General features: G+C 42.8%; 1 protein-coding gene across 4 annotated transcripts in view; it reads left to right on the top strand.

Moving 5' to 3' along the window:
- The window catches only part of NTN1 (netrin 1), a 119,446-nt gene that overhangs the window by 45,633 nt on the left and 48,831 nt on the right, over window positions 1-24,982 (top strand). For all 4 annotated transcript variants that reach the window (XM_069750637.1, XM_069750638.1, XM_069750639.1 and 1 more), the window contains exon 3: window positions 15,320-15,508. In XM_069750637.1, the coding sequence (XP_069606738.1) occupies window positions 15,320-15,508 (189 nt within the window). The remainder of the gene's footprint in view (window positions 1-15,319; window positions 15,509-24,982) is intronic.

Genomic DNA, 24,982 nt, shown 5'->3' with positions numbered 1-24,982 from the left:
TGCATTGAGTGAAGGACCTTCGATGACGTTACGGTCGTGTGACCAGTTGCGTGACCGTGACGTCATCGAAGGTCCTTCGCTCAATGCATCCTTAGGAACGGAGCCCGCCGCTTGCACCGCTGAGCCGTGGGCCGTCGGAGGGTAAGTATATCCCATATTTTTTATTTATTTTTTTTTTACATGAATATGGATCCCAGGGCCTGAAGGAGAGTCTCCTCTCCTCCAGATTCTGGGAGCCATACAGGACCGCTCCCTGCACACGCCGTACCCGGCGTATAAGACGACCCCGACTTTTTAGATGATTTTCAGGGGTTAAAAAGTCATCTTATATGCCGGAAAATACGGTAATTTATTCTTTCTTCACCGCTCAGTGGTATAAAATTCTGCAAGGCACATGTGGTGTCATTATGATCACTGCACACCTAGATGACTGGGGGTGTGTAGTTTGTAAAATGAGTTCACATATAGGGGGTTTCTGTTGCTCTGGCACTTCAGGGACTCTGCCATGTGACATGACTCCCTCAATCCATTCCAGCAAAATCTGAACTCCAATATGGCGCCTCTTCCCTTCTGAGCTTTGCACTGTGCCTCAAAAGTACGGTAGTATTCCCCTACATAAGGGGTATCGGCGTACTCAAGAGAAATTGCACAACAACTTTTGTGCTCCAATTACTCCTGTTACCCTTGGTAAAATACAAAATTGAGGGCTCTCCAAACACGACATGGCGTCCGATCACAATTCCAGCCAATTTTGTGTTGAATAAGTAAAACGGCGCTCCTTCCCTTCCGAGCTCTGCCAGGCACCCAAAAAGTAGTTTACCCCCACATATGGTGTATCAGCGTACTCAGGACAAATTGCACAACAACTTTTGGGGTCCAATTTCTCCTGTTACTCTTAGTAAAATAAAAAATTGGATCTGAAGTAATTTTTTTTGTGAAAAAAAGTTAAATGTACATTTTATTCAAACATTCCAAAAATTCCTGTGAAGCACCTGAAGGGTTAATAAACTTCTTGAATGTGGTTTTGAGCACCTTGAGGGGTGCAGTTTTTAGAATGATGTCATTTTGGGTATTTTCTATCATATAGACCCCTCAAGGTGACTTCAAATGAGATGTGGTCCCTAAAAAAAGGTGTGAAAATGAGAAATTGCTGTTTAATTTTTAACCCTTATGACTTCCTAACAAAAAAAAAATTGTTTCCAAAATTGTGCTGATATAAAGTAGACATGTAGGAAATGTTACTTATTAAGTATTTTGTGTGACATACCTCTGTGATTTAAGGGCATGAAAATTCAAAGTTGGAAATTTCAAAATTTTTGCCAAATTTCTGTTTTTTTTTTCACAAATAAACACAAGTCATATCAAACAAATTTTACCACTATCATGAAGTACACTATGTCTCGAGAAAACGTTCCCTGAATCACCGCGATCAATTGAAGCGTTTCAGAGTTATTACCTCATAAAGGGACAGTAGTCAGAATTGTAAAAATTGTCCTGGTCATTAACGTGCAAACCACCCGCGGGGGTAAAGGAGTTAATCAAGAATCTGTAAAAATCCTAGTCCATGCACTCACCATCTCCCGCTTTGACTACTGCAACCTCCTGCTTTGTGGCCTCCCTTCTAACAGTCTTGTACCCCTCCAATCAATCCTAACACTAATCCACCTATCCCCCTGCTATTCCCTGGCCTCTCCACTCTTACAATCCCTTCTCTGTACAAGATTTCTCTCGCGTATCACCCCTACTCTGGAACTCTCTACCACAACATATCAGACTCTCACCTACCATGGAAACCTTCAAAAGGAACCAGAAGAACCACCACTTTCGACAAGCGGACAAGCTACAGTAATGATCGTTTCACCATACCGCTGTACGACCAGCTCTACCCTCACCTATTGTATCCTCACTCATCCCTTGTAGATTGTGAGCCCTCACGGGCAGGGAATTTTCTCTTCCTGTACCAGTCGTGACTTTCAGGCTTATGTGCACACATAGCGGATTTTGTTGCGGATCCGCAGCATTTTTGGATGTGCAGAATTGCACCAAATCCGCAATGTAGTGCGCAAGCATTGTTATTCAATGGGAATTACAGAATTGGTGTGCACATGTTGTGGAAAAATCCGCACGGATTTGCAGCGTTTTATTTTCCACAGCATATCAATTCTTTTTGCTGATATGCAGCATTTCTGCACCCATTGACTACCATTGAGTCAGTCAAATCCGCAGCAAAACCCCAGGTGTAAAAAGGTTTGCGGTTTTGCTGCAAAGTTGCGTGCCAAAAACGCTGCAGAAAGGCACGAGGAAGAGTGTGTGGGCGGAGACTATGAGTGTGTGGAGAAGATGTGTGTGTCTGTCTGCGGATCTCTGTGTGTATCTGTGTGTGTCTGCGTGTATCTGTGTGTGTGTGCGCGGCTGTATATGCGTATGTGTCTCTCTGTGTGTGTGCTGCTCTGTGTAGGTAAATACAGAGAAGACAGGCTAACGGAGCACCAGGCTGGCGATCAGGGGAGATGTTGATTGAGAAAGGTCCGATGCAGCTCCTGCCGGGTGCCTCAGAAGGGGAATAAACAGTGAGTTGCAGGATACTCCGGTCACATGGGAGCACACAGGACACAGATGAAAGGATTAAAAGTTTATTTGTTTATTGAAATCCACAACGCGTTTCGATGGAACAGCTATAGTTATACTGCCACCTGATGAAGACGGAGCTGTTCCGTCTAAACGCATTGTGGATTTCAATAAACAAAGAAACTTTTAATCCTTTCATCTGTGTCCTGTGCGCTCCCATGTGACCAGAGTATCCTGCAACTAACGGTCTGTGTAGGTAGGCATAGTCTGATGGGACTATTTCTCCCATCTGGCTATGTCTGCTGTCACATATAACAGTGACAGCATTAGCCGATGCTGGGACAGTAGTCCCATCAGAAGATGCCTGTGTGTAAAAAAAAAAAATGTACAACATACAGTACATACTCACCAAACACCTAGTCCCCGACACCCTCGATCTCCTGTAACAAAAATAAACTAATAAACCAACAGTATAATCTCTGTTCCGATATAATCCATTGAATAATGAGTGTCCCACAACGATTTCCCTTGTAGAAGTGACATTGGGAGATGTCACTGTTGTATAGGGCCTCCAGCGATGTACTGACAGGAGGTAATCCTTCGCAATGTATCCCTCCGCCGCTGGGAGAGAGGTCACCTAAATTCATGCTATATGAAATGAAACGAATATTTACCAGCAACATAAAAAACGTTTCGGTTTTTTGTTTTTTTTGTTGCTGGTAAATAAAACCGCTTTCACGTACAAGTTGAGTGCCAGGTTTCATTTCATATTACTAAGGTGTTGGAACCTACCTGGGCACCACACTCCACAAGCTGTGCACACGTTTATCTATTTAATTACCTGAATTCATGCTGTCACCGGCAACACTGTGTGAGAAAATTCTCATGCAGCGGAGCCGTAAAGTAGAGGATGAACTCCAGTGACCTCTTCAGTGATGCACTGCAGGAGCAATTATCTCCTGTCAGTGCATCGCCAAAGACCCTGTAAAACTATGTCACTGTTCTACAGGGAAGATCGTCATGGGACACGCGTTATTAAATGGATTACATCGGAACATTTGGAGTACGGAGTATTTGTGTTGGATTATTTATTTTTTTTGCCGGAGAACGAGGGCATCGCATTGATTAGCTGTATAATAAATATGGGAAACTGTGTTGTGTTTTATTTCATTAAAATACTTTATTCTGGCTGTGTCTTCATTTATCATGTAAGAACTATAGGATTAGTAATGGATAGGTGTCTTATTAACACCTCTCCATTACTAAGGCCGCTTGATGTCCCCTTATAATACAAAGGTGACATCAACCCCACAACTATTACCCCACTTGCCACCACTACAGGGCAAGTGGGAAGAGAGAGGCTAAGTGCCGGAAGTTACGCATCTTAGAGAGGCACCATTTCTGGATGGCTGAGACCTGGTGTTTGTAGCCGGTGGGCAATATCCATGGCCCCTTCCTGAGCTATTAATATCAGCCCGCAGCTGTCTGCATAGCCTTTTCTGGTTATTAATTATAGGGGGACCCCACATATTTTTGGGGGGGCTCCTCTATTTTAATAGCCAGTAAAGGCTAAATATACAGCTGTGAGCTGATATTAATAGCCTGGAAAGATCTTGTGTGTGTGTGTGTGTCTTTATTTAACTCTTTATGTACAATTTTATTATGTTTATTACTAAACATCGGGCTTGGTATTATCTATCTATCTATAGATATATCTAAGCAAAAAAAAATAATCAGCACCTCCTAATGTGAACACGTGCAAGCTGCGAAAACTGCATAATATAGACAAAAAAGAACACAGCAGCCCATGTGCATGAATCTAGGCTGTGTGAAAACACAGAAAAACACTAAAAACTTTCAATTTAGATTAAACTTCTCAAAATTTTCCCAAAATGTAAAAAAAAATATATTTTTTTCCTTACAGTAATAGATGAAAAATGAAGGTTCTTAGTGCACAAATTGGCCAATTCATGTAAGCCCATCAACCACGGCAAGGTGCCCTCCCTCTGATGGGTCCCTGCTCTAAAATATAAGCCACTTCTGAGCCACCAGCCTATAATTTTGGACAAACATGTCACTACCGGGCTAAGCCTACAATTTATAGGCAGGTAGAGCTGATAGCGGCACCTGCAAGGCCAATGGGAGGAGTGCAAGATCAGCCTGGAAGCAACCAGCATCCAATAATTAAATAAGCAAAAAAAAACCATACGATCAGCACCTCCTAATGTGAACACGTGCAAGCTGCAAAAACTGCAAAAACTGCATAATATAAACAAAAAGAACACAGCAGCACATGTGCATGAATCTAGGCCATGGGACAAAACTGAAGAACACTAAAAACATTTAATTTAGATTAACCCCTTTCTGACCTCGGACGGGATAGTACGTCCGAGGTCAGATCCCCTGCTTTGATGCCCGCACCAAAGCCGGGACATGTCAGCTGTTTTGAACAGCTGACATGTGCCCGTAATAGGCGCGGGCAGAATCGCGATCTGCCCGCACCTATTAACTAGTTAAATGCCGCTGTCAAACGCAGACAGCGGCATTTAACTACCGCTTCCGGCCGGGCGGCCGGAAATGACATCATCGCCGACCCCCGTCACATGATCGGGGGTCGGCGATGCGTCAGGATGGTAACCATAGAGGTCTTAGAGACCTCTATGGTTACTGATCACCGGTGGCTGTGAGCGCCACCCTGTGGTCGGCGCTCACAGCACTCCTCCATTTCTGCTACATAGCAGCGATCAGCAGATCGCTGCTATGTAGCAGAGCCGATCGCGTTGTGCCTGCTTCTAGCCTCCCACGGAGGCTATTGAAGCATGGCAAAAGTAAAAAAAAAAAGTAAAAAAAAATGTGAAAAAATAAAAAAAATATAAAAGTTTAAATCACCCCCCTTTCGCCCCAATCAAAATAAATCAATAAAAAAAAAATCAAATCTACACATATTTGGTATCTCCGCGCTCAGAATCGCCCGATCTATCAATTAAAAAAAGCATTAACCTGATCGCTAAACGGCGTAGCGAGAAAAAAAATTCGAAACGCCAGAATTACGTTTTTTAGGTCGCCGCGACATTGCATTAAAATGCAATAACGGGCGATCAAAAGAACGTATCTGCACCAAAATGCTATCATTAAAAACGTCATCTCAGCACGCAAAAAATAAGCCCTCAACCGACGCCAGATCACGAAAAATGGAGACGCTACGAGTATCGGAAAATAGCGCAATTTTTTTTTTTTTTTTTTTAGCAAAGTTTGGAATTTTTTTTCACCACTTAGATAAAAAATAACCTAGTCATGTTAGGTGTCTATGAACTCGTACTGACCTGGAGAATCATAATGGCAGGTCAGTTTTAGCATTTAGTGAACCTAGCAAAAAAGCCAAACAAAAAACAAGTGTGGGATTGCACTTTTTTTGGCAATTTCACCGTACTTGGAATTTTTTTCCCGTTTTCTAGTACACGACATGCTAAAACCAATGATGTCGTTCAAAAGTACAACTCGTCCCGCAAAAAATAAGCCCTCACATGGCCAAATTGATGGAAAAATAAAAAAGTTATGGCTCTGGGAAGGAGAGGAGTGAAAAACGAACACGGAAAAACGAAAAATCCCAAGGTCATGAAGGGGTTTAACTTCTCAAAATTTTCCAAAAAATATCAGGCTTGGTATTATCGATCTATAGATGTATCTATCTATCTATCTATCTATCTATCTATCTATCTATCTATCTATCTGTGTAAACATTATTCTTCAATGGAGTATGTAAAAGAAGAGGTTGGACAAGGAAATTACATCACAATTCTTTTTTTTTGTTAAATAATATATCTTTATTTAGCTTACAAAAACGTATACAAATCCACATGAAAAAAAAACACATAAAAAAACGCATCAAAAACTTGCTGATTTTCAACTCTATTTTCTGCCAAGAGAGGAAGATTCCGCGCAGAAAATTCCACAGGCAAATCCGCAATGTGTGCACATAGCTTTATTGTTTCAGATTACTGTACTCGTATTTATTATATATGCCCCACTTACATGTAAAGCTCTTTGAAATAATTGGTGCTATAAAAATAATAATAATAATACCGCGGTGCGGCTGCCAAAGAGTCGAGTTCCCTGTCCAGTAACAGAAGTTGTCAAAATGCTGCACAATGATACTATTTCTACTCTGGGGAAATTGATGCCACTTTAGTGGTGTGTGGCAATAATTTTTGGAAATGTTGGGTCTCCTTTATGTGTGTTGCCTGAATTTGTCAGGGCTCTCACCCTGTCACTCATCCACCTGTTACTGATCAATGTATAAGCTAGAAGTGCTGGTCCAAGCCCTGTGACATGCATCCATGCTGCGCAATGATACTATTTCTACTCTGGGTCAATTGATGACACATTTCCTGGAGTCTGCCCCTAATTTGAGCTGTTTTGACCCCCTGAAGGTGTTGTATAAGCGTTTGGTCTTGCCTCCCATTGAATTCAATGGGGTTGGGATATGTTCGGCGAACATCGGGACGTTCGGTAATCCGACCCGAACCTTGGAAGGTTGGTTCATCTCTACTGACCCCTGTGTGGCACTGCAGTAAGGAGCGAATGAGGTGCAGATGTGACAATGCATTAGTACTGTTCTCTTCATTAAAGCTTTATGAGACTAGTGTAACACACACACAGTCTACAAAGGAGGATGACGTACGCTCCTTCATGAGCATGCGCTCAGGATGGTGTACTGGCAGTGCGGGTGCTTTTTCCGAAGCTGAGTAGTTCTATGAGATCAGAGACCCACACTACTCTGCAGAATATGAAAAGCAGCAGAACATATAGTAAAAAAAAAAAAATTTAGGTACCAAATTATTGTCACAATCTTATCTCATATACACAAGAATGCTATTTGCCGACAAATGTTCTCATTATTAATTATGCTTTGCTTATACAGTACCATCTTATTTCGCAGCGCTTTACAGACATTAATATTGCTGTCCCCATAGAGGCTCACAATCTAAATTTCCTATCAGTATGTTGTTTTGAGTGTGGGAGGAAACCCACGCAAACACACTACAAGCTGCTTGCGGGTGTTGTACTTAGTGTCCTTTGAACCCAGGACCCTAGTGCTGCAAAGCAGTAGTGCTAACCACTGAGCCACCATGCTGCCAATATGACCCAAAATTCAGAAATAGACACTACAGCTGCCAGAGGAGTCTATCTCCTGCGAGGACAAAGAATCAATGATGAAATACAACATCTAATAATAATAATCTGTATTTTTATATCGCGCTAACATATTCCGCAGCGCTTTACAGTATGCACACATTATCATCGCTGTCCCCGTTGGGGCTCACAATCTAAATCCCCTATCAGTATGTATTTTGGAATGTGGGAGGAAACCGGAGTACCCGGGGGAAACCCACGCAAACACGGGGAGAACATACTAACTTCTTGCAGATGTTGTCCTTGATGGGATTTGAACCCAGGACTCCAAGGTTGCAATGCTATCCACTGAGCCACAGTCAAGCCCGATACGTCTTTTCCCCCAGAATCTGGGTTCAGGGTCACCATCACTGCAGTACTTCTAAACAGGACACGGCCATTTCACAAAGTAAAGAGGCTCCACCAGGAGCGAGCTGTCATAAAGCGGCTCGGTCTGCAGTTTATCTGAGAGTTCTGACTAACCTCACTGCTGGTATATATTTATTTGGTGCCGGTTATTCTCTGCTGGTATATATTTATAGCAGCCGGTTTTTCTCTGCTGGTATATATTTATAGCAGCTGGTTATTCTCTGCTGGCATATATTTATAGGAGCCGGTAATTCTCTGCTGGAATATATTTATAGGTGCCAGTTATTCTCTGGTGGTATACATTTATAGGTGCCGGTTATTCGCTGCTGGTATATATTTATAGGAGCTGGTTATTCGCTGCTGGTATATATTTATAGGTACAGGTTATTCTCTGCTGGTATATATTTATAGGAGCTGGTTATTCTCTGCTGGAATATATTTATAGGAGCTGGTTATTCGCAGCTGGTATATATTTATAGGTGCAAGTTATTCTCTGCTGGTATATATTTATAGGTGCCGGTTATTCTCTGCTGGCATATATTTATAGGAGCCGGTTATTCTCTGCTGGCATACAGTATATTTATAGGAGCTGGTTATTCGCAGCTGGTATATATTTATAGGTGCAGGTTATTCTCTGCTGGTATATATTTATAGGTGCCAGTTATTCTCTGGTGGTATACATTTATAGGTGCCGGTTATTCAATGCTGGTATATATTTATAGGAGCTGGTTATTCGCTGCTGGTATATATTTATAGGTGCAGGTTATTCTCTGCTGGTATATATTTATAGGAGCTGGTTATTCTCTGCTGGCATATATTTATAGGAGCCGGTTATTCTCTGCTGGCATATATTTATAGGAGCTGGTTATTCGCAGCTGGTATATATTTATAGGTGCCGGTTATTCTCTGCTGGTATATATTTATAGGAGCTGGTTATTCTCTGCTGGCATACATTTATAGGAGCTGGTCATTCGCAGCTGGTATATATTTATATGAGCCGGTTATTCTCTCCTGGTATATATTTATAGGAGCCGGTTATTCTCTGCTGGTATATATTTATAGCAGCCGATTATTCTCTCCTGGTATATAGGAGCCGGTTATTCTCTTATTCTCTGCTGGTGTATAATTATAGGAGCCAGTTGTGCGCTGCTTGTATATATTTATAGGAGTCGGTTATTCTCTGCTGGTATATATCTATAGGTGCAGTTTATTCGCTGCTGGTATATTCAGGTACTTCTTACAAAATTAAAATATCATAAAAAAAAGTTAATTTATTTCAGCTCTTCCATACAAAAAGTGAAAATCATATTATACAGAATCATTACAGAGTGGTCTATTTCAAGTGTTTATTTCTGTTAATGGTGATGATTATGTCTTACAGCCAATGAAAACCCAAAAGTAATTATCTCAGAAAACACCTGCAAAGGCTTCCTAAGCGTTTAGAAAGGTCCCTTAGTCTGTTTCAGTCGGCTCCACAATCATGGGGAAGACTGCTGACTTGACAGATGTCCAGAAGGCAGTCATTGACACACTCCACAAGGAGGTTAAGCCACAAAAGGTCAAAGTTAAAGAACCTGGCTGTTCATAGAGTGCTGTATCCAAGCATATTTACGGAAAGGTGTGTGGAAGGAAAAAGGTGGTAGAAAAAGGTGCACAAGCAATCGGGATAACTGCAGCCTTGAAAGGATTGTTAAGAAAAGGCCATTCAAAAATGTGGGGAAGATTCACAAGTAGTGGACTGCTGCTGGAGTCAATGCTTCAAGAGCCACCACAAACAGACGTATCCAGGACATGAGCTACAAGTGTTGCATTCCTTGTGTCAAGCCACTCATGACCAATAGACAACGCCAGAAGCATCTTACCTGGGCCAAGGAGAAAAAGAACTGGACTGTTGCTCAGTGGTCCAAGGCGTTGTTTTCAGATGAAAGTATATTTTGCATTTCATTTGAAAATCAAGGTCCCAGAGCCTGGAGGAAGAGTGGAGAGGCCACAATCCAAGCTGCTTGAGGTCTACTGTGAAGTTTCCACAATCAGTGATGGTTTGAGGAGCCATGTCATCTGCTGGTGTACGTCCACTGTGTTTTATCAAGACCAAAGTCAGCGCAGCCGTCTACCAGGAAATATTAGAGCACTTCATGCTTCCCTCTGCCGACAAGCTTTATGGAGATGGAAATTTCATTCTCCAGCAGTACTTGGCACCTGTCCACACTGCAAAAAAATACAAATACCTGGCTTAAAAACAACAGTATCACTGTGCTGGATTGGCCAGCAAACTCGCCTGACCTTAACCTTATAGGGTTGTCAAGAGGAAGATGAGAGACACCAGACCCAACAATGCAGACGAGCTGAAGGCTGCTATCAGCAGTGCCATACCTGATCAACTCCATGCCTCGCCGCATTGCTGAAGTAATTGATGCAACATACATTTCAGTAGGCCAACGTTTCGGATTTTAAAATAATTTTTCAAGATGGTGCTATAAATTATTCTAATTTACTGAGATAATGACTTTTGGGTTTTCATTGGCTGTAAGTCAGTCATCAACATTAACAGAAATAAACACTTGAAATAAATCACTCTGTTTGTAATGACCCTATATAATATGAGTTTCACTTTTTGTATTGAAGAACTGAAATAAATTAACTTTTTGTTATTCTAATTTAGTGAGAAGCACCTGTATATATAGGTGCCATTTAGGTGCTGATAAGTATATATTTATAGGGGCTATTCATTCCCTGCTGGTGTATATATATATATATGTAGTTTATTCACTGCTGGTATATATCTATTGGTGGCATTTTTTTGTCACTGGCATATATTAACAGGTGCCATTTATTCGCTGCTGGTATTTATCTATAGGTGTTGTTTATTCACTGCTGGTATATATTTATACGTGTTTATTCGCTGCTGGTATATATCTATAGATGTTGTGGTATAGCGATCACTAGCGGGTTGGGGTATACTCGCTTGGCAGCGATAACACACACAGGAAGACTGTATTTCTTTAAAAGTTCATCTGGGTTTATAGCACCCTTCACCCTCGGCTTAAAGCCGTGGGGCATAGCACCTTCTCTTACCCGACCAGAGACCCTTCACATTCGCCTTTGGAAATAAATCAATCTGTCAAAATCAGGCCCTGTCACTGAGCCCTTTTGAAACAGTATTTTATCCGACTCCATCACCTCCTCTGATAGGGTTGCCCCTTTGTCAGACCACCCCCATCCCCGGTGGTCAGTACGGTGTTGTGATTTCCTAGGCCCCATACCTCGGGTCTGGTCTGACTCTCTGTCACCACGTCTGTCCACTGCAGGGTCTCCTGCCTAGGCCACTCAGCATTGAGCTAGCAGAGAAGTCACTACCTTTAACTCTTCCATCCTTTAGGGGACCCCTTCATCTCTCAAGACCTCGGGTTGAAAGTGGCCGCCCTCTTCTTTGCATTTCCTGTGGGATGGTGCCAATCTTCGTGGTCGGATCAAGGGAGAGCCCAAAAAATATTCAAATACTCCTGGAATATCGTGTGGCGTACCTCAGGGAGGTAGAGCAGCTAAGACTTGAGAGGGTGCAGATCAATAAACAGCTGCAGAAAATGTGAAGAGGGCCTAGGAAATCAGAACACCATACTGACTGCCGGGGATGCGGGTGGCTGACAAAGGAGCAACCCTATCAGAGGTGACAAAGTCGGATAACGCACAGTTCCAAATTGGCTCATTGACAGGGCCTGACTTTCACAGATGGGTTTATTTCCAAAGTCAACCAAGAAGGGTCTCTGGTTGGGTAAGAGAAGGTGCCAAGGGGAGGGGGAGGTATGTAAGGAGACTAATGGCCGCGTAATCAATGGGAGGTATGTGTCACAGAGATGGCTGCTCCCTGTGATGTAACCTCAAGTATTTTTCTTACTTACTAAGATATCATTTAGTGCATCTGGGTCTGGGTTGCGGGTAGCTATGAGAGATGGGCGGATCTGGCTACCCACATACCTCACCTGTGGGTGTGGTTACAGCCTACATAATGGAGGTTGTTATTTGGCACAGGGCTGTGCCTCGGAAAGTGGAAGGCCTCCTGTGTGTGTGGCTCGAGACCGAGCCTGCGTGTTGGACATTGCACCAGCCTGTGTGCCCACAGGCCTGAGAGAGCAGTGAGCCTCGGGTAAGGACATTGTGTGTTGTTTTGTCTTCTCTGAAGGCCATTTACTTTTTGTTGTTGCTGCTGGGTTATGAAACAAATAAACCCTCATGGACTTCCTTAGAGAAACACGCCTCCTGTCTTCCTCCTCCCGCACCTGAGTGAGTACAATCCCTACAGTATTTATTCGCTGCTGGTATATATCTATAGGTGTTGTTTATTTACTGCTGGTATATATTTATAGGGGCCATTTATTCTCAGCTGATAAATATCTATAGATGCCATTTATTCACTGCTGGTATATATCTATATGTGTTGTTTATTCGCTGCTGGTATATATCTTTAGGTGTTGTTTACTCACTGCTGGTATATATCTATAGGTGCCATTTATTCCCTGCTGGTATATACATGATTTTCACATATAGCCCAACGGAGAGTTCAATTTAAGTTATACAAATACAATTTGATGTTTTAATTATTGACAATGGTGGAAGGTCCTGGAAACTTGATTGTATGAGGCATAGAAAATGTATGGTGGCAGCCCTGTCTGAAGGGAAAATGACACAGAAAACTGCAATTCTAATCTATCACATGCAAAAAAAGTGTTTTGTAGGACAATGTACAAGATTTACTGAAGCTAAAAGGCTTGCATTGTTACATTTTGGGTAAAACAGAATGGCCTTATCCATTTAAATTTGGGAACAATAAAAGACATTCTTAATATAAAAGTATTTGTGAAACAAATTTGGATCCCTTGAAAGTTTATTTTTTACCCTATGTCTAGACTAAATACATGTCCATGGGGTGGTTTAGTTCCAAAGTGGTGACAACAGACATTTATAAACTTAAGTGGGTTATAATAGGCACAGGAACAATGTAACATACAATGTTCTGGTCGGGAGTGCTCGCAATTAACTTAAAAAACAGTAAAAATAGATAGTAAGTTAAAAAAAATGTAAGGAGAATAGGAAATTGTACGAGAGCTGGACTGCTCCCGTCCTTGATAATGAACAGTGACCAATCTCCCTCTCCCGAGAATCACTCTTGAAGTTCAGATTCCATAAGCCTGTGCTATAAAAAGGTCTAAGGTATTTTCCAAAAAAAGAATGTGTCCAAATCTGACACCTCTCCCCTCCCCTGACACCTTGAAGAACATCTATTGAGTAATGTCCTTTCTTCAGACACTCTTTCTGTGTCTCCAGACAAGTCCTCACTCATCAGACCATCAACACCAGGTAGCATCCCCCCCACCCTCCTATCGGCTCATCATCGGACTTGTCAGGAGGCCATCATCAGGACTGGATTGTTGTGACAGTGGATCCTTGTCAGACACAAGAAATTCCTGTCTCTGGATGTTCACAAGCAGCGACCCCACTAAATATTTGTAGGACTTTAGGCATCAAAGCAGAACTTTACAAACACTCCTGTCAATGTCCCTTTCCTCATCATTCATCACAACGATTGCATCAGAGGTTGTATAGGTGAGGGCCCGACATTCCTCAAACAATCATACCGGTGGTCGAAAAAGTGTCATTCATCATTGAGAACCATTTGTCTCCAATTATTGGAATGATGCATTCAGCACCATTGCATCTTCTACCACTGTCCCCAGGCTCTACATTCAGGAATATATTTCAAGGCTTTCCCTTGAGATTTTCCGATCGATGGGAGTGTTAATTTTTATGCTCCTGATAATCATATTTCATTCTACACGCACTGAAGTCACCCCCCATGATACTCACATCTTTAGCAGATCAATGACCTTTATGATCATCGAAGTTTTATTCATATGTTAGGAAGCAATCAATAAGTGACTAGCCATTATGGTGCAACCTTAGCCTTGGAGCTCATTTACACAAGGGCGGACATATCATTGGTGGCAGCACCAATGGAGCCCCGGTTTAGGAGACCCACTTCCACCCCCAAAACATAGAGAAACTTCTATTATACACACAGAAAGGCGTACATTATGATGTGCTAATGGTTGCCAAGGGCCCAAATGGTGTTCTTGAACAGGGACCTCCTTCTGTCTATGTTTACACTTCTATATCGAAATATGGATTAATAGAGATCGGGATGTGTTGTTTTTTTTTGCACGACTTGTTCAATTTTTGCTTCTGTATTGTATTACAGTAGTTTTGATTCCCACTTTGTGCTCAGTTCTCCCTTTTTTTATTGGCATTTATTTTTTAGGGCATTTTTTGTATTATGCTGCAGAAATACAGTAGATAAAATAGAAAGAAAATACAAGTGCATATATTATATTATTTCTATTTTTTTTATTGACCCCATTGAATTCTGTGGACTAAAAAGAGTATCCAGTACCTGCATACTGAAAAAGAAACGTGTGTACATGTATTGGAAACATTTTTCAATTAATAAAAAATATAGAATGTACATGGATCAGTAATACACAAGTGTGATTGAGCCCTTAAGGCCTTAGTAAGATGGCCCTAATCTGGGCACAATGTAAAGGGTTAATCTAAAAAGGCCCATGTCTGTAGAATTGGAATCTGTAGCCTGTCTGGAGTGGATTGGAAGTGCGCATGCTCGACCTCCGCTCCATTCATTGTCAATGAGAGTGCCCGAGAAAGCCGAGCCTTAGAATCGCGCATGCACACTTCAGCTCCATTCCAGACGCGACTGCAGGGCCCAATTTTCAGAATCATTGTAGGTCTCAGCAAATTGCTTGCAGCAGGTTATCCCCTATAACTTATTTTTTGGGGTAATGACTTTAAAATCTGCCAGATTAGGGAGTAATCGTTTGACGCATAAACCTTGATACAAGGGCATCAAAGTTAGATCATCAAAAAATACTGCAGTGATTGGAAAATCGGTTCACTTGAACCTCAGTGGCCGTGTCATGGACACCTGGATGAGGCTTCGATATAGGATATTTTTTGCTGCATCCCAGTTTATTTTTCAAAATCATCCACTTCTGTTTTGTTGCTTTAGAAGCATAAAGGCTACGTTAGTGTCTGTCCTCGCCATCTAACCATGTCCTGGGTTCCAGGTGACTCTTGCTTGTGGTTCATGGTGGTAACCAGTATAACATGCTTCTCTCTGCCTTTTTTTTGTTTTTTTTTCCAGCCTGCAACTGTAACCTGCATGCCCGCCGCTGCCGTTTCAACATGGAGCTCTTCAAGCTGTCAGGTCGCCGAAGTGGAGGGGTCTGCTTAAACTGCCGGCATAACACGGCCGGCCGTCACTGCCACTACTGCAAGGAGGGTTACTACCGAGACATGACCAAGCCCATCACCCACAGAAAGGCTTGTAAAGGTGAGGGAAACTGAGCTTAGTCTATAGAGAAAAATGTTCTATGCACGAGAAAGAATTTTGCGATGACCTCAGACTGCGGATGACGTCATTATGTTTTTTATGCATGGCCGCACCTGAATACTCACATTCTTTGTAAGAAAACCTGTTTGTGAAATGGTTCTGTTACATTAATGTCATTGTACACGTGCTGTAATAACTCTATCTAGCGGGTGAGTGGGTGGAGGTTACCAAAAGTGGCAGTCAGGAACACTCTGAGCCATAACAGCTGGAAGGATGCCGGTTACATTTCCCTTTTTAGGGTTCGTAGGCCCAGCGAAAATGATGTGTGAAAATAACTTTTGCTGGCATACAAAGTGGCAGTCTCAGGACAGTGCTGCCAATCCAGGTCATGCGGGAAGTATGCCCTAACCTGAGAGTGGTGATATGCAACTTCTTCATGCACAGAGGATGATTCTTGCTCCAAATGAGTTGGGTGAGAGAATCTCTTCTTCTAGCTACAGCCCTACTAGATTTAATTTTGCGGGGTCAATAAGTTTCCACATGGTGGTCTTCCCTGTGGCCGGGCAAAATGCACTTATATTCTGAATCTTGAGTTTATTCATCATAATGGTTGAGTTGATTGTCAAAAGAATAATCAAGTCATCATGGTCTTCTTTGGACTTGTGTCCAGATCCCATGTTTCCTGCCACATAGAAAACCCAGTTGATTGCCTCCGTCAGTTCATAGACTATTTCCCTCAAAGCAAAATCTGGAGGTTCTCTTGGTATTAGGATTCAGACGGATACAGGTATCTTAATGGAGGATATCATGTAAAATATCAGAATATTTAGTAAAAGTCGATGAGCTTCAAAGCAAATGTTACATTTGTACAACTGCCCAGCAATCAGCCACCACACTTTACTCTGCACTGATGTTCTAAAATGTCAGTGCAGAGTAGTAAACAGCTTGCAGGACTCTGCAGCTGCGGGGTCAGGGACCTGTCAGATAGAGAAGGCAAACATGGTTTATTACCATGTCTGCCTTCTTGATCGTTGTATACATAGTGCTGAACCAGCACTTGTGTATACAGGATAGAAAACACTCACAGAGACCCAGTAATCATGAGATTGCTGGGTGTGAAGAGAGAGTAGGAGCTTTTGGTTTATGGGAGACTGTCAGTTCTGCTATGTAAGAAGATAGGTGAATTTCCCTTGTAACTGGAGATAATTTATTAGCCCCAGTTACAGGGGAAATGAGCAATAAAAATAATGTATTGATATGTTAAAATTCCCACCAAAAAATGCCCTCAATGGAAAAAAAAAATATGGCCAATATATAAAAATAATTTATACAGAAAGGGGAACACAATATATTTAAATGTGTTAGAGGTCAAACAGGAAAACAGAAAAAAATTGGAAAAATAAGACATATATTTACTATATTTCTTTACATTTTCAGCAAAAAAAAAATTATTATAAAAATAAAATAAAGGCCTACATATTCCAAAAAGGAAATGCAAAAATTATTTTAATGAGTTTTATAGAGAAATTAAAAGCTCATCTATAAAATAAAACTCCCAAATTTTGCCTGGTCAGGAAAAGAGGAAAAAATGGCCCCATCTTGAACTAGTTAACGACCATGAATCAACCCGCTATTTTGATCAGCCCTAATTAGAAGCAATTTATCTGCCTTTGTAAAGGAACCCAACGATAAAGAGCACACTATTAAGAAACGCATTACACAGATTTTGATAGCAACAGGCTGTCAGGTTATGCTAATAAAATCTGCAGCGGATTGTCCACCACGTGAGTCCACTGTGCACGTGCTATAAAAGTGTGGAAACATTTTCTACATCCGAGAATTGGCTGGTTGAAATGTTATCATTCATTGACGTTACATCCGCAAGTCGTTCGATGTGGAGATAGGAGGAAAGACGCGCAAAGTGCAAAAGTGATGGATTTCCAAAACTGTCGTGATATAAATGAACGGCACATAATTGTGTCAGCTCGCCGTGCAGTTGATAGGCAGTCGTTTTTACCAATTTATTTTCACGGATCTGGACGTCCTCTCATTGTGATTTTAACCCTAGATGGAATCACAAGCTGGCAGCCAAATTGTTAAATTCCAGTGACAGAGAAAGAGGTTAATATTTAGTGTATAGGGCTGCGCCACCCCCTTCGGGAGCCCGGCACAGGTGTGCATACCAAGGGACAGTGGGATGCATTGAACAGGTTAAGTAGACCTGGAGAAAAGGGAAGGTGAGGGGGAGGGTGTCGATTTTGGTACAAAGGCTGGATGCTTTGACGAATGGTCCCAGACATATTTTTGGGGCAGATTGGAGGGAGGGTGGAGGGGAACAGGCAGGTTAAGCCACTTGCAAACACTTCAGAGAATGAAGGGAGGAGGGGGGCACCTGGGTATGTGGATGCAGGTGTTGTCCGCCTGAGGTGAGGCTGTTCCCACAAGTGCAGGAGAGGGCTATGAAGTCACATCCAGCCTTTTGGCCGGCAGCTGCATCCGTCTGTGGTGCGAAACCTTCACTACTACCGTCACTCATAGGGTGGCAGTGCCAGGCTATTATACTAATTGACTAGTGCTGCCGTGCTATTACTCATCCTACGGGTGACACTTATGTCCCGGCCTCAGTCCTAGAATCTGTCGCGTTCATCATCTTACGTATTAGTGCAGGGAAGGTGAGTTTATTATTATTCCTTCCTCGGATTAATCTCAACCATATTATGTTTCAGGCTCGGGGGAAAATACTGAAATGAAATCCAGCATGTAAACTCAAAAGGGACGACCCCTGCATGCCCAGCCTTTATATCAGCGGTCACCCCGGTCAGGCACGAAAAGCCTCTTAATAATGTACCCAGAAGTCTCCTATTAATATCAGAAAGCCTTGTGATTCTCCAGTGCCGGGGCCGTGTGAGGAATCCAGTTTCCGGCCATCCCTGTGCTCTTTCTTTGTACCATCTCAATAGAAGGGTTTTGATAGCTTTAATCCACCTGGCCAAAACAAATCCACCAGGTTTACCCCTCACTCTCCGGACGGTACAGGAGCACAGAGATACCCAACGTGTGCCTTCAGAATGACTACAAACTAAAAGACAATTCTATCAAATTAAGACTGGTTTCACACTAGTGTTCGGCAGGACTGCGTATGGCAACCTTCTTCCTCCATTAAGCCCCACCCACTGCCGCACCTCTTCCTTCAGCTCCGCCTACGTCTGCATGCATCCTGCGTACCCTATCTTTAACATAGGGTATGCAGGCCATGCGGATGCCTCCACATGCATCGTTATGACGCTGCGCTGAACTGCGTCGAGCGCAACATGTTGCATTTTGTTGCGGTCAGAGCAGCGTCAAAACGATCCAATGTTAAAGATAGCGTAAGCAGGACGCATGCAGACGTAGGCGGAGCTGAAGGAAGAGGTACAGCAGTGGGTGAGGCTTAATGGAGGAAGAAGGCTGCCGAACGCTAATGTGAAACTAGCCTAAGAAGGATGCCATCTTGTCTCCGGTCACAAATCTGGATAACCACCTATTCATGGAATGGTTTTCCTTGTTCTAATTTGAATGTGCACATTATAGATTCGGACTGAAGGCAGCAAAAGAGTAAAGAAACACATGCAAAACACACCAGAATATGTGTTACACCTTAGATTCCTCAGAGTACTCCCATTTTCCTTTTAATGGCAGCTTTATACCTCTTGGTATTGTTTCTGGCAGATTTATCAGGTCATCACCTGAACTGTTCTATTGTTTGTGGAATCGTCTGCTTTCAGAAAGTGATTGTGACCATCAGGCAAATTTTGCAGAGACCGTGCTGGTACACAGCTCCATAACTGAGCCCTATTTCACAACTGTACTGATCTAGACCATGGCAAGAACCACTCAACTAAATAAAGAAAAACAGCTTCCCATCATTACTTTTAAGTTATGAAGGTCACTGAATCTGGAACTTTCATAGAACTTGGAAAGTATCCTTCTCATCAATTGCTATCATGAAACTGGTTCTCACGAGGACCACCCCAAGAAAGGAAGACCAAGAATGACCTCTACTGCAGAGGATAAGTTCATCAGTTACCAGCCTCATCAGAAAATTCAAATTCACAGCACCTCAGATAACAACCCCCATAAATGATGCAAAGACATCAAGTAGCAGACAAATCTCAGCATCAGCTGTCCAGAGGAGACGGTGAAAAGTGGCCATGAATGGTTTCTACATATGTGGTGCCCTCTGAGAAGCATGGATAGAGAGATATGATGGTGTGGAGGGGGCGCTTTGCTGATGAGTTATTACAAGTTCCTGGCACATTACCCAGCATGGCCACCACAGTGTTCTGCAGTGATGACATCCCATCTGGTCTGCATTTAGTGAGATCATCATTTGTGTTGCAGCAGGACAATATCCCTAAACACCTCCAGGCTATGTGAGGTCTATGTGACCAATAAGGAACGATGTTATAGCCTCCACAATTACCCAACATCAACCCAATGTAACATAGTAACATAGTAACATAGTTAGTAAGGCCGAAAAATGACATTTGTCCATCCAGTTCAGCCTATATTCCATCATAATAAATCCCCAGATCTACGTCCTTCTACAGAACCTAATAATTATATGATACAATATTGTTCTTCTCCAGGAAGACATCCAGGCCTCTCTTGAACCCCTCGACTGAGTTCGCCATCACCACCTCCTCAGGCAAGCAATTCCAGATTCTCACTGCCCTAACAGTAAAGAATCCTCTTCTATGTTGGTGGAAAAACCTTCTCTCCTCCAGACGCAAAGAATGCCCCCTTGTGCCCGTCACCTTCCTTGGTATAAACAGATCCTCAGCGAGATATTTGTATTGTCCCCTTATATACTTATACATGGTTATTAGATCGCCCCTCAGTCGTCTTTTTTCTAGACTAAATAATCCTAATTTCGCTAATCTATCTGGGTATTGTAGTTCTTCCATCCCCTTTATTAATTTTGTTGCCCTCCTTTGTACTCTCTCTAGTTCCATTATATCCTTCCTGAGCACCGGTGCCCAAAACTGGACACAGTACTCCATGTGTGGTCTAACTAGGGATTTATACAGAGGCAGTATAATGCTCTCATCATGTGTATCCAGACCTCTTTTAATGCACCCCATGATCCTGTTTGCCTTGGCAGCTGCTGCCTGGCACTGGCTGCTCCAGGTAAGTTTATCATTAACTAGGATCCCCAAGTCCTTCTCCCTGTCAGATTTACCCAGTGGTTTCCCGTTCAGTGTGTAATGGTGATATTGATTCCTTCTTCCCATGTGTATAACCTTACATTTATCATTGTTAAACCTCAACTGCCACCTTTCAGCCCAAGTTTCCAACTTATCCAGATCCATCTGTAGCAGAATACTATCTTCTCTTTTATTAACTGCTTTACATAGTTAATACAAGAGAAGATAGTATTCTTCTGTATGTAGATGGTTTGGAATGAGTTGAATGCAGAATGATGGCAAAGCAGCAACAAGTGCTCAGCACATCTGGGGACATCTTCAGGACTCGTTTCCCACGTTTCCTTACTCCTTGCTTCCCTCAGGGATTTGCTGCCTCCAGTCTGAATTTATAATGTGCACATCCCAATTAGAACAAGGAAAACCACTGCATGAACAGGTGTGTCCAGACATTTCACCAGTACTGAACAGACCTATACACATATGTGTATATATTACATCTGCCTCCATACACAGAGGCTATTGTATGTAACACTGACAAAGAAGCAGCACTGGTTAAATAACTACCCTCATTCTCCATATCTCAGTTCTTTTATCCCATGTTTTTTAAGCCACTACTCTTTACTGTTTTTTTTTCCTGCGCCCAGTGATACATATATATATATATATATATATATATATATATACAGTGCAGACCAAAAGTTTGGACACATCTCATTTAAAGATTTTACTGTATTTTCATGACTAAGAAAATTGTACATTCACCCTGGAGGCATCAAAACTATGAATTAACATATGTGGAATTATATAGTTAACAAAAAAGTGTGAAACAACTGAAATTATGTCTTATATTCTAGGTTCTTCAAAGTAGCCACCTTTTGCTTTGATGACTGCTTTGCACACTCTTGGCATTCTCTTGATGAGCTTCAAGAGGTAGTCACCAGGGACTATCTTCCAACAATCTTGAAGGAGTTCTCCGAGATGCTTAGCACTTGTTGGCCCTTTTGCCTTCACTCTGCGGTCCAGCTCACCCCAAACCATCTCGATTGGGTTCAGGTCTGGTGACTGTGGAGGCAAGGTCATCTGGCATAGCACCCCATCAATTACTCTCCTTCTTGGTCAAATAGCCATTACACTGCCTGGAGGTGTGTTTGGGGTCATTGTCCTGTTGAAAAATAAATGATGGTCCAACTAAACGCAAATCGTATAGAATAGCATGCCGCTGCAAGATGCTGTGGTAGCCATGCTGGTTCAGTATGCCTTCAATTTTGAAAAAATCCCCAATAGTGTCACCAGCAAAGCACCCCACACCATCACACCTCCTCCTCCATGCTTCACAGTGGGAACCAGGCATGTAGAGTCCATCCGTTCACCTTTTCTTCGTCGCACAAAGACACGGTGGTTGGAACCAAAGATCTCAAATTTGAACTCATCAGGCCAAAGCACAGATTTCCACTGGTCTAATGTCCATTCCTTGTTTTCTTTAGCCCAAACAAGTCTCTTCTGCTTGTTGCCTGTCCTTAGCAGTGGTTTTCTAGCAGCTATTTTACCATGAAGGCCTGCTGCACAAAGTCTCCTCTTAACAATTGTTGTAGAGATGTGTCTGCTGCTAGAACTCTGTGTGGAATTGACCTGGTCTCTAATCTGAGCTGCTGTTAACCTGTGATTTCTGAGGCTGGTAACTCGGATAAACCTATCCTCAGAAGCAGAGGTGACTCTTGGTCTTCCTTTTCTGGGGCGGTCCTCATGTGAGCCAGTTTCTTTGTACGCTTGATGGTTTTTGCCACTGCACTTGGGGACACTTTCAAAGTTTTCCCAATTTTTCGAACTGACTGACCTTCATTCCTTAAAGTAATGATGGCCACTCGTTTTTCTATACTTGGCTGCTTTTTTCTTGCCATAATACAAATTCTAACAGTCTATTCAGTAGGACTATCAGCTGTGTATCCACCAGACTTCTGCACAACACAACTGATGGTCCCAACCCCATTTATAAGGCAAGAAATCCCACTTATTAAACCTGACAGGGCACACCTGTGAATTGAAAACCATTCCCGATGACTACCTCTTGAAGCTCATCAAGAGAATGCCAAGAGTGTGCAAAGCAGTCATCAAAGGAAAAGGTGGCTACTTTGAAGAACCTAGAATATAAAACATAATTTCAGTTGTTTCACACTTTTTTGTTAAGTACCGTATATACTCGAGTATAAGCCGAGATTTTCAGCCGAAATTTTTTGGGCTGAAAGTGCCCCTCTCGGCTTATACTCGAGTCACGGTGGGCAGCAGGGTCGGCGGGTGATGGGGAGAGGGCGCTGAGGCATACTCACCTAGTCCCGGCGATCCTGACGCTCCCCCTGCAATCCCACGGTCTCCGGGTGCCGCAGCTCTTCCCCTGTTCAGCGGTCACGTGGGACCGCTCATTAGAGAAATGTATATGGACTCCATTCCCATAGGGGTGGAGCCACATATTCATTCCTTCGAGCGGTGCCAGTGACCACTGACAGGAAGAGCTGCGTCAGGAGCGCCGGGACTAGGTGAGTATTTTATATTCACCTGTCCACGTTCCACACGCCGGGCGCCGCTCTGTCTTCACGTCCTCTTGCACTGACTGTGCAGGTCAGAGGGCACGATGATGCATATAGTGTGCGCGCCGCCCTCTGCCTGATCAGTCAGTGCGGAGAGACGCCGAGACGAGACGCCGGGAGCTGCAAGCAAGAAAGGTGAGTGTGGCATATTTTTTTTTATTATTGCAGCAGCAGAAATGGCACAGCTTTATACGGAGCATCTATGGGGCAAAAATGAACGGTGCAGAGCACTATATGGCACAGCTATGGGGCAATAATGAACAGTGCAGAGCACTATATGGCACAGCTATGGGGCAAGAATGAACGGTGCAGAGCACTATATGGCACAGCTATGGGGCAATAATAAACGGTGCAGAGCACTATATGGCACAGTTATGGGGCAAGAATGAACGGTGCAGAGCACTATATGGCACAGCTATGGGGCAATAATGAACGGTGCAGAGCACTATATGGCACAGTTATGGGGCAAGAATGAACGGTGCAGAGCACTATATGGCACAGTTATGGGGCAAGAATGAACGGTGCAGAGCACTATATGGCACAGTTATGGGTCAAGAATGAACGGTGCAGAGCACTATATGGCACAACTATGGGGCAAGAATGAACGGTGCAGAGCACTATATGGCACAGTTATGGGGCAATAATGAACGATGCAGAGCACTATATGGCACAGCTATGGGGCAATAATGAACGGTGCAGAGCACTATATGGCACGGCTATGGGGCAAGAATGAACGGTGCAGAGCACTATATGGCACAGCTATGGGGCAATAATGAACTGTGCAGAGCACTATATGGCACAGCTATGGGGCAATAATGAACGGTGCAGAGCACTATATGGCACACCTTTCTATGGTACATCTATGGGGCAATAATGAACGGTGCAGAGCACTATATGGCACAGCTATGGGGCCATAATGAACGGTATGGAGCATCTATTTTTATTTTTGAAATTCACCGGTAGCTGCTGCATTTTCCACCCTAGGCTTATACTCGAGTCAATAAGTTTTCCCAGTTTTTTGTGGCAAAATTAGGGGGGTCGGCTTATACTCGGGTCGGCTTATACTCGAGTATATACGGTATATAATTCCACATGTGTTAATTCATAGTTTTGATGCCTTCAGTGTGAATGTACAATTTTCATAGTCATGAAAATACAGAAAAATCTTTAAATGAGAAGGTGTGTCCAAACTTTTGGTCTGTACTGTATACACACACCCACATATATATAACGTGACCTTTCAGCATGCTCCTGTGTGAGAAACGTATAGCGGGTGACATGCCAGGTGTTATATGTGAGCACAATTCACTTTGCACCTGTGCTTTGAGGCAGGTGCTTTAACCTCTTTCCTCCCAAGGAGACATTCCAGAGGATCGAGAACACAAGGGACAGATGATGAATAATCATCGTTTGATGAAATCTTTTGTAGCTTTTTAGTGTACTTTGGCTTCCAGTATGAAGCCATACGTCTTTCATATAAATCACATATGTCAAACTCTGGCCAGGGGGCCAAATCCGGCCTGCAGGGTGATTATATTTGGCCTGCAACATAAGGCGGGTCCCATAAGTATACTTGGCCCATATTGCATTTTTACCGGCATCCTGGATGCCGACACATTTGAAAGCAATGATGCACCACTGAGCATCAGTTGATGCTCCCTCTCCCATCATTACCCCTCTGTTTTTGACATCTCAGGGTAGCGGGT

The sequence above is a fragment of the Ranitomeya imitator genome, chromosome 2, assembly GCF_032444005.1.
Source record: "Ranitomeya imitator isolate aRanImi1 chromosome 2, aRanImi1.pri, whole genome shotgun sequence".
NCBI classification, from domain to species: domain Eukaryota; kingdom Metazoa; phylum Chordata; class Amphibia; order Anura; family Dendrobatidae; genus Ranitomeya; species Ranitomeya imitator.
The sequence above is the reverse complement of the archived record's forward strand: the minus strand, read 5'-3'. Positions and strand labels throughout refer to the sequence as shown.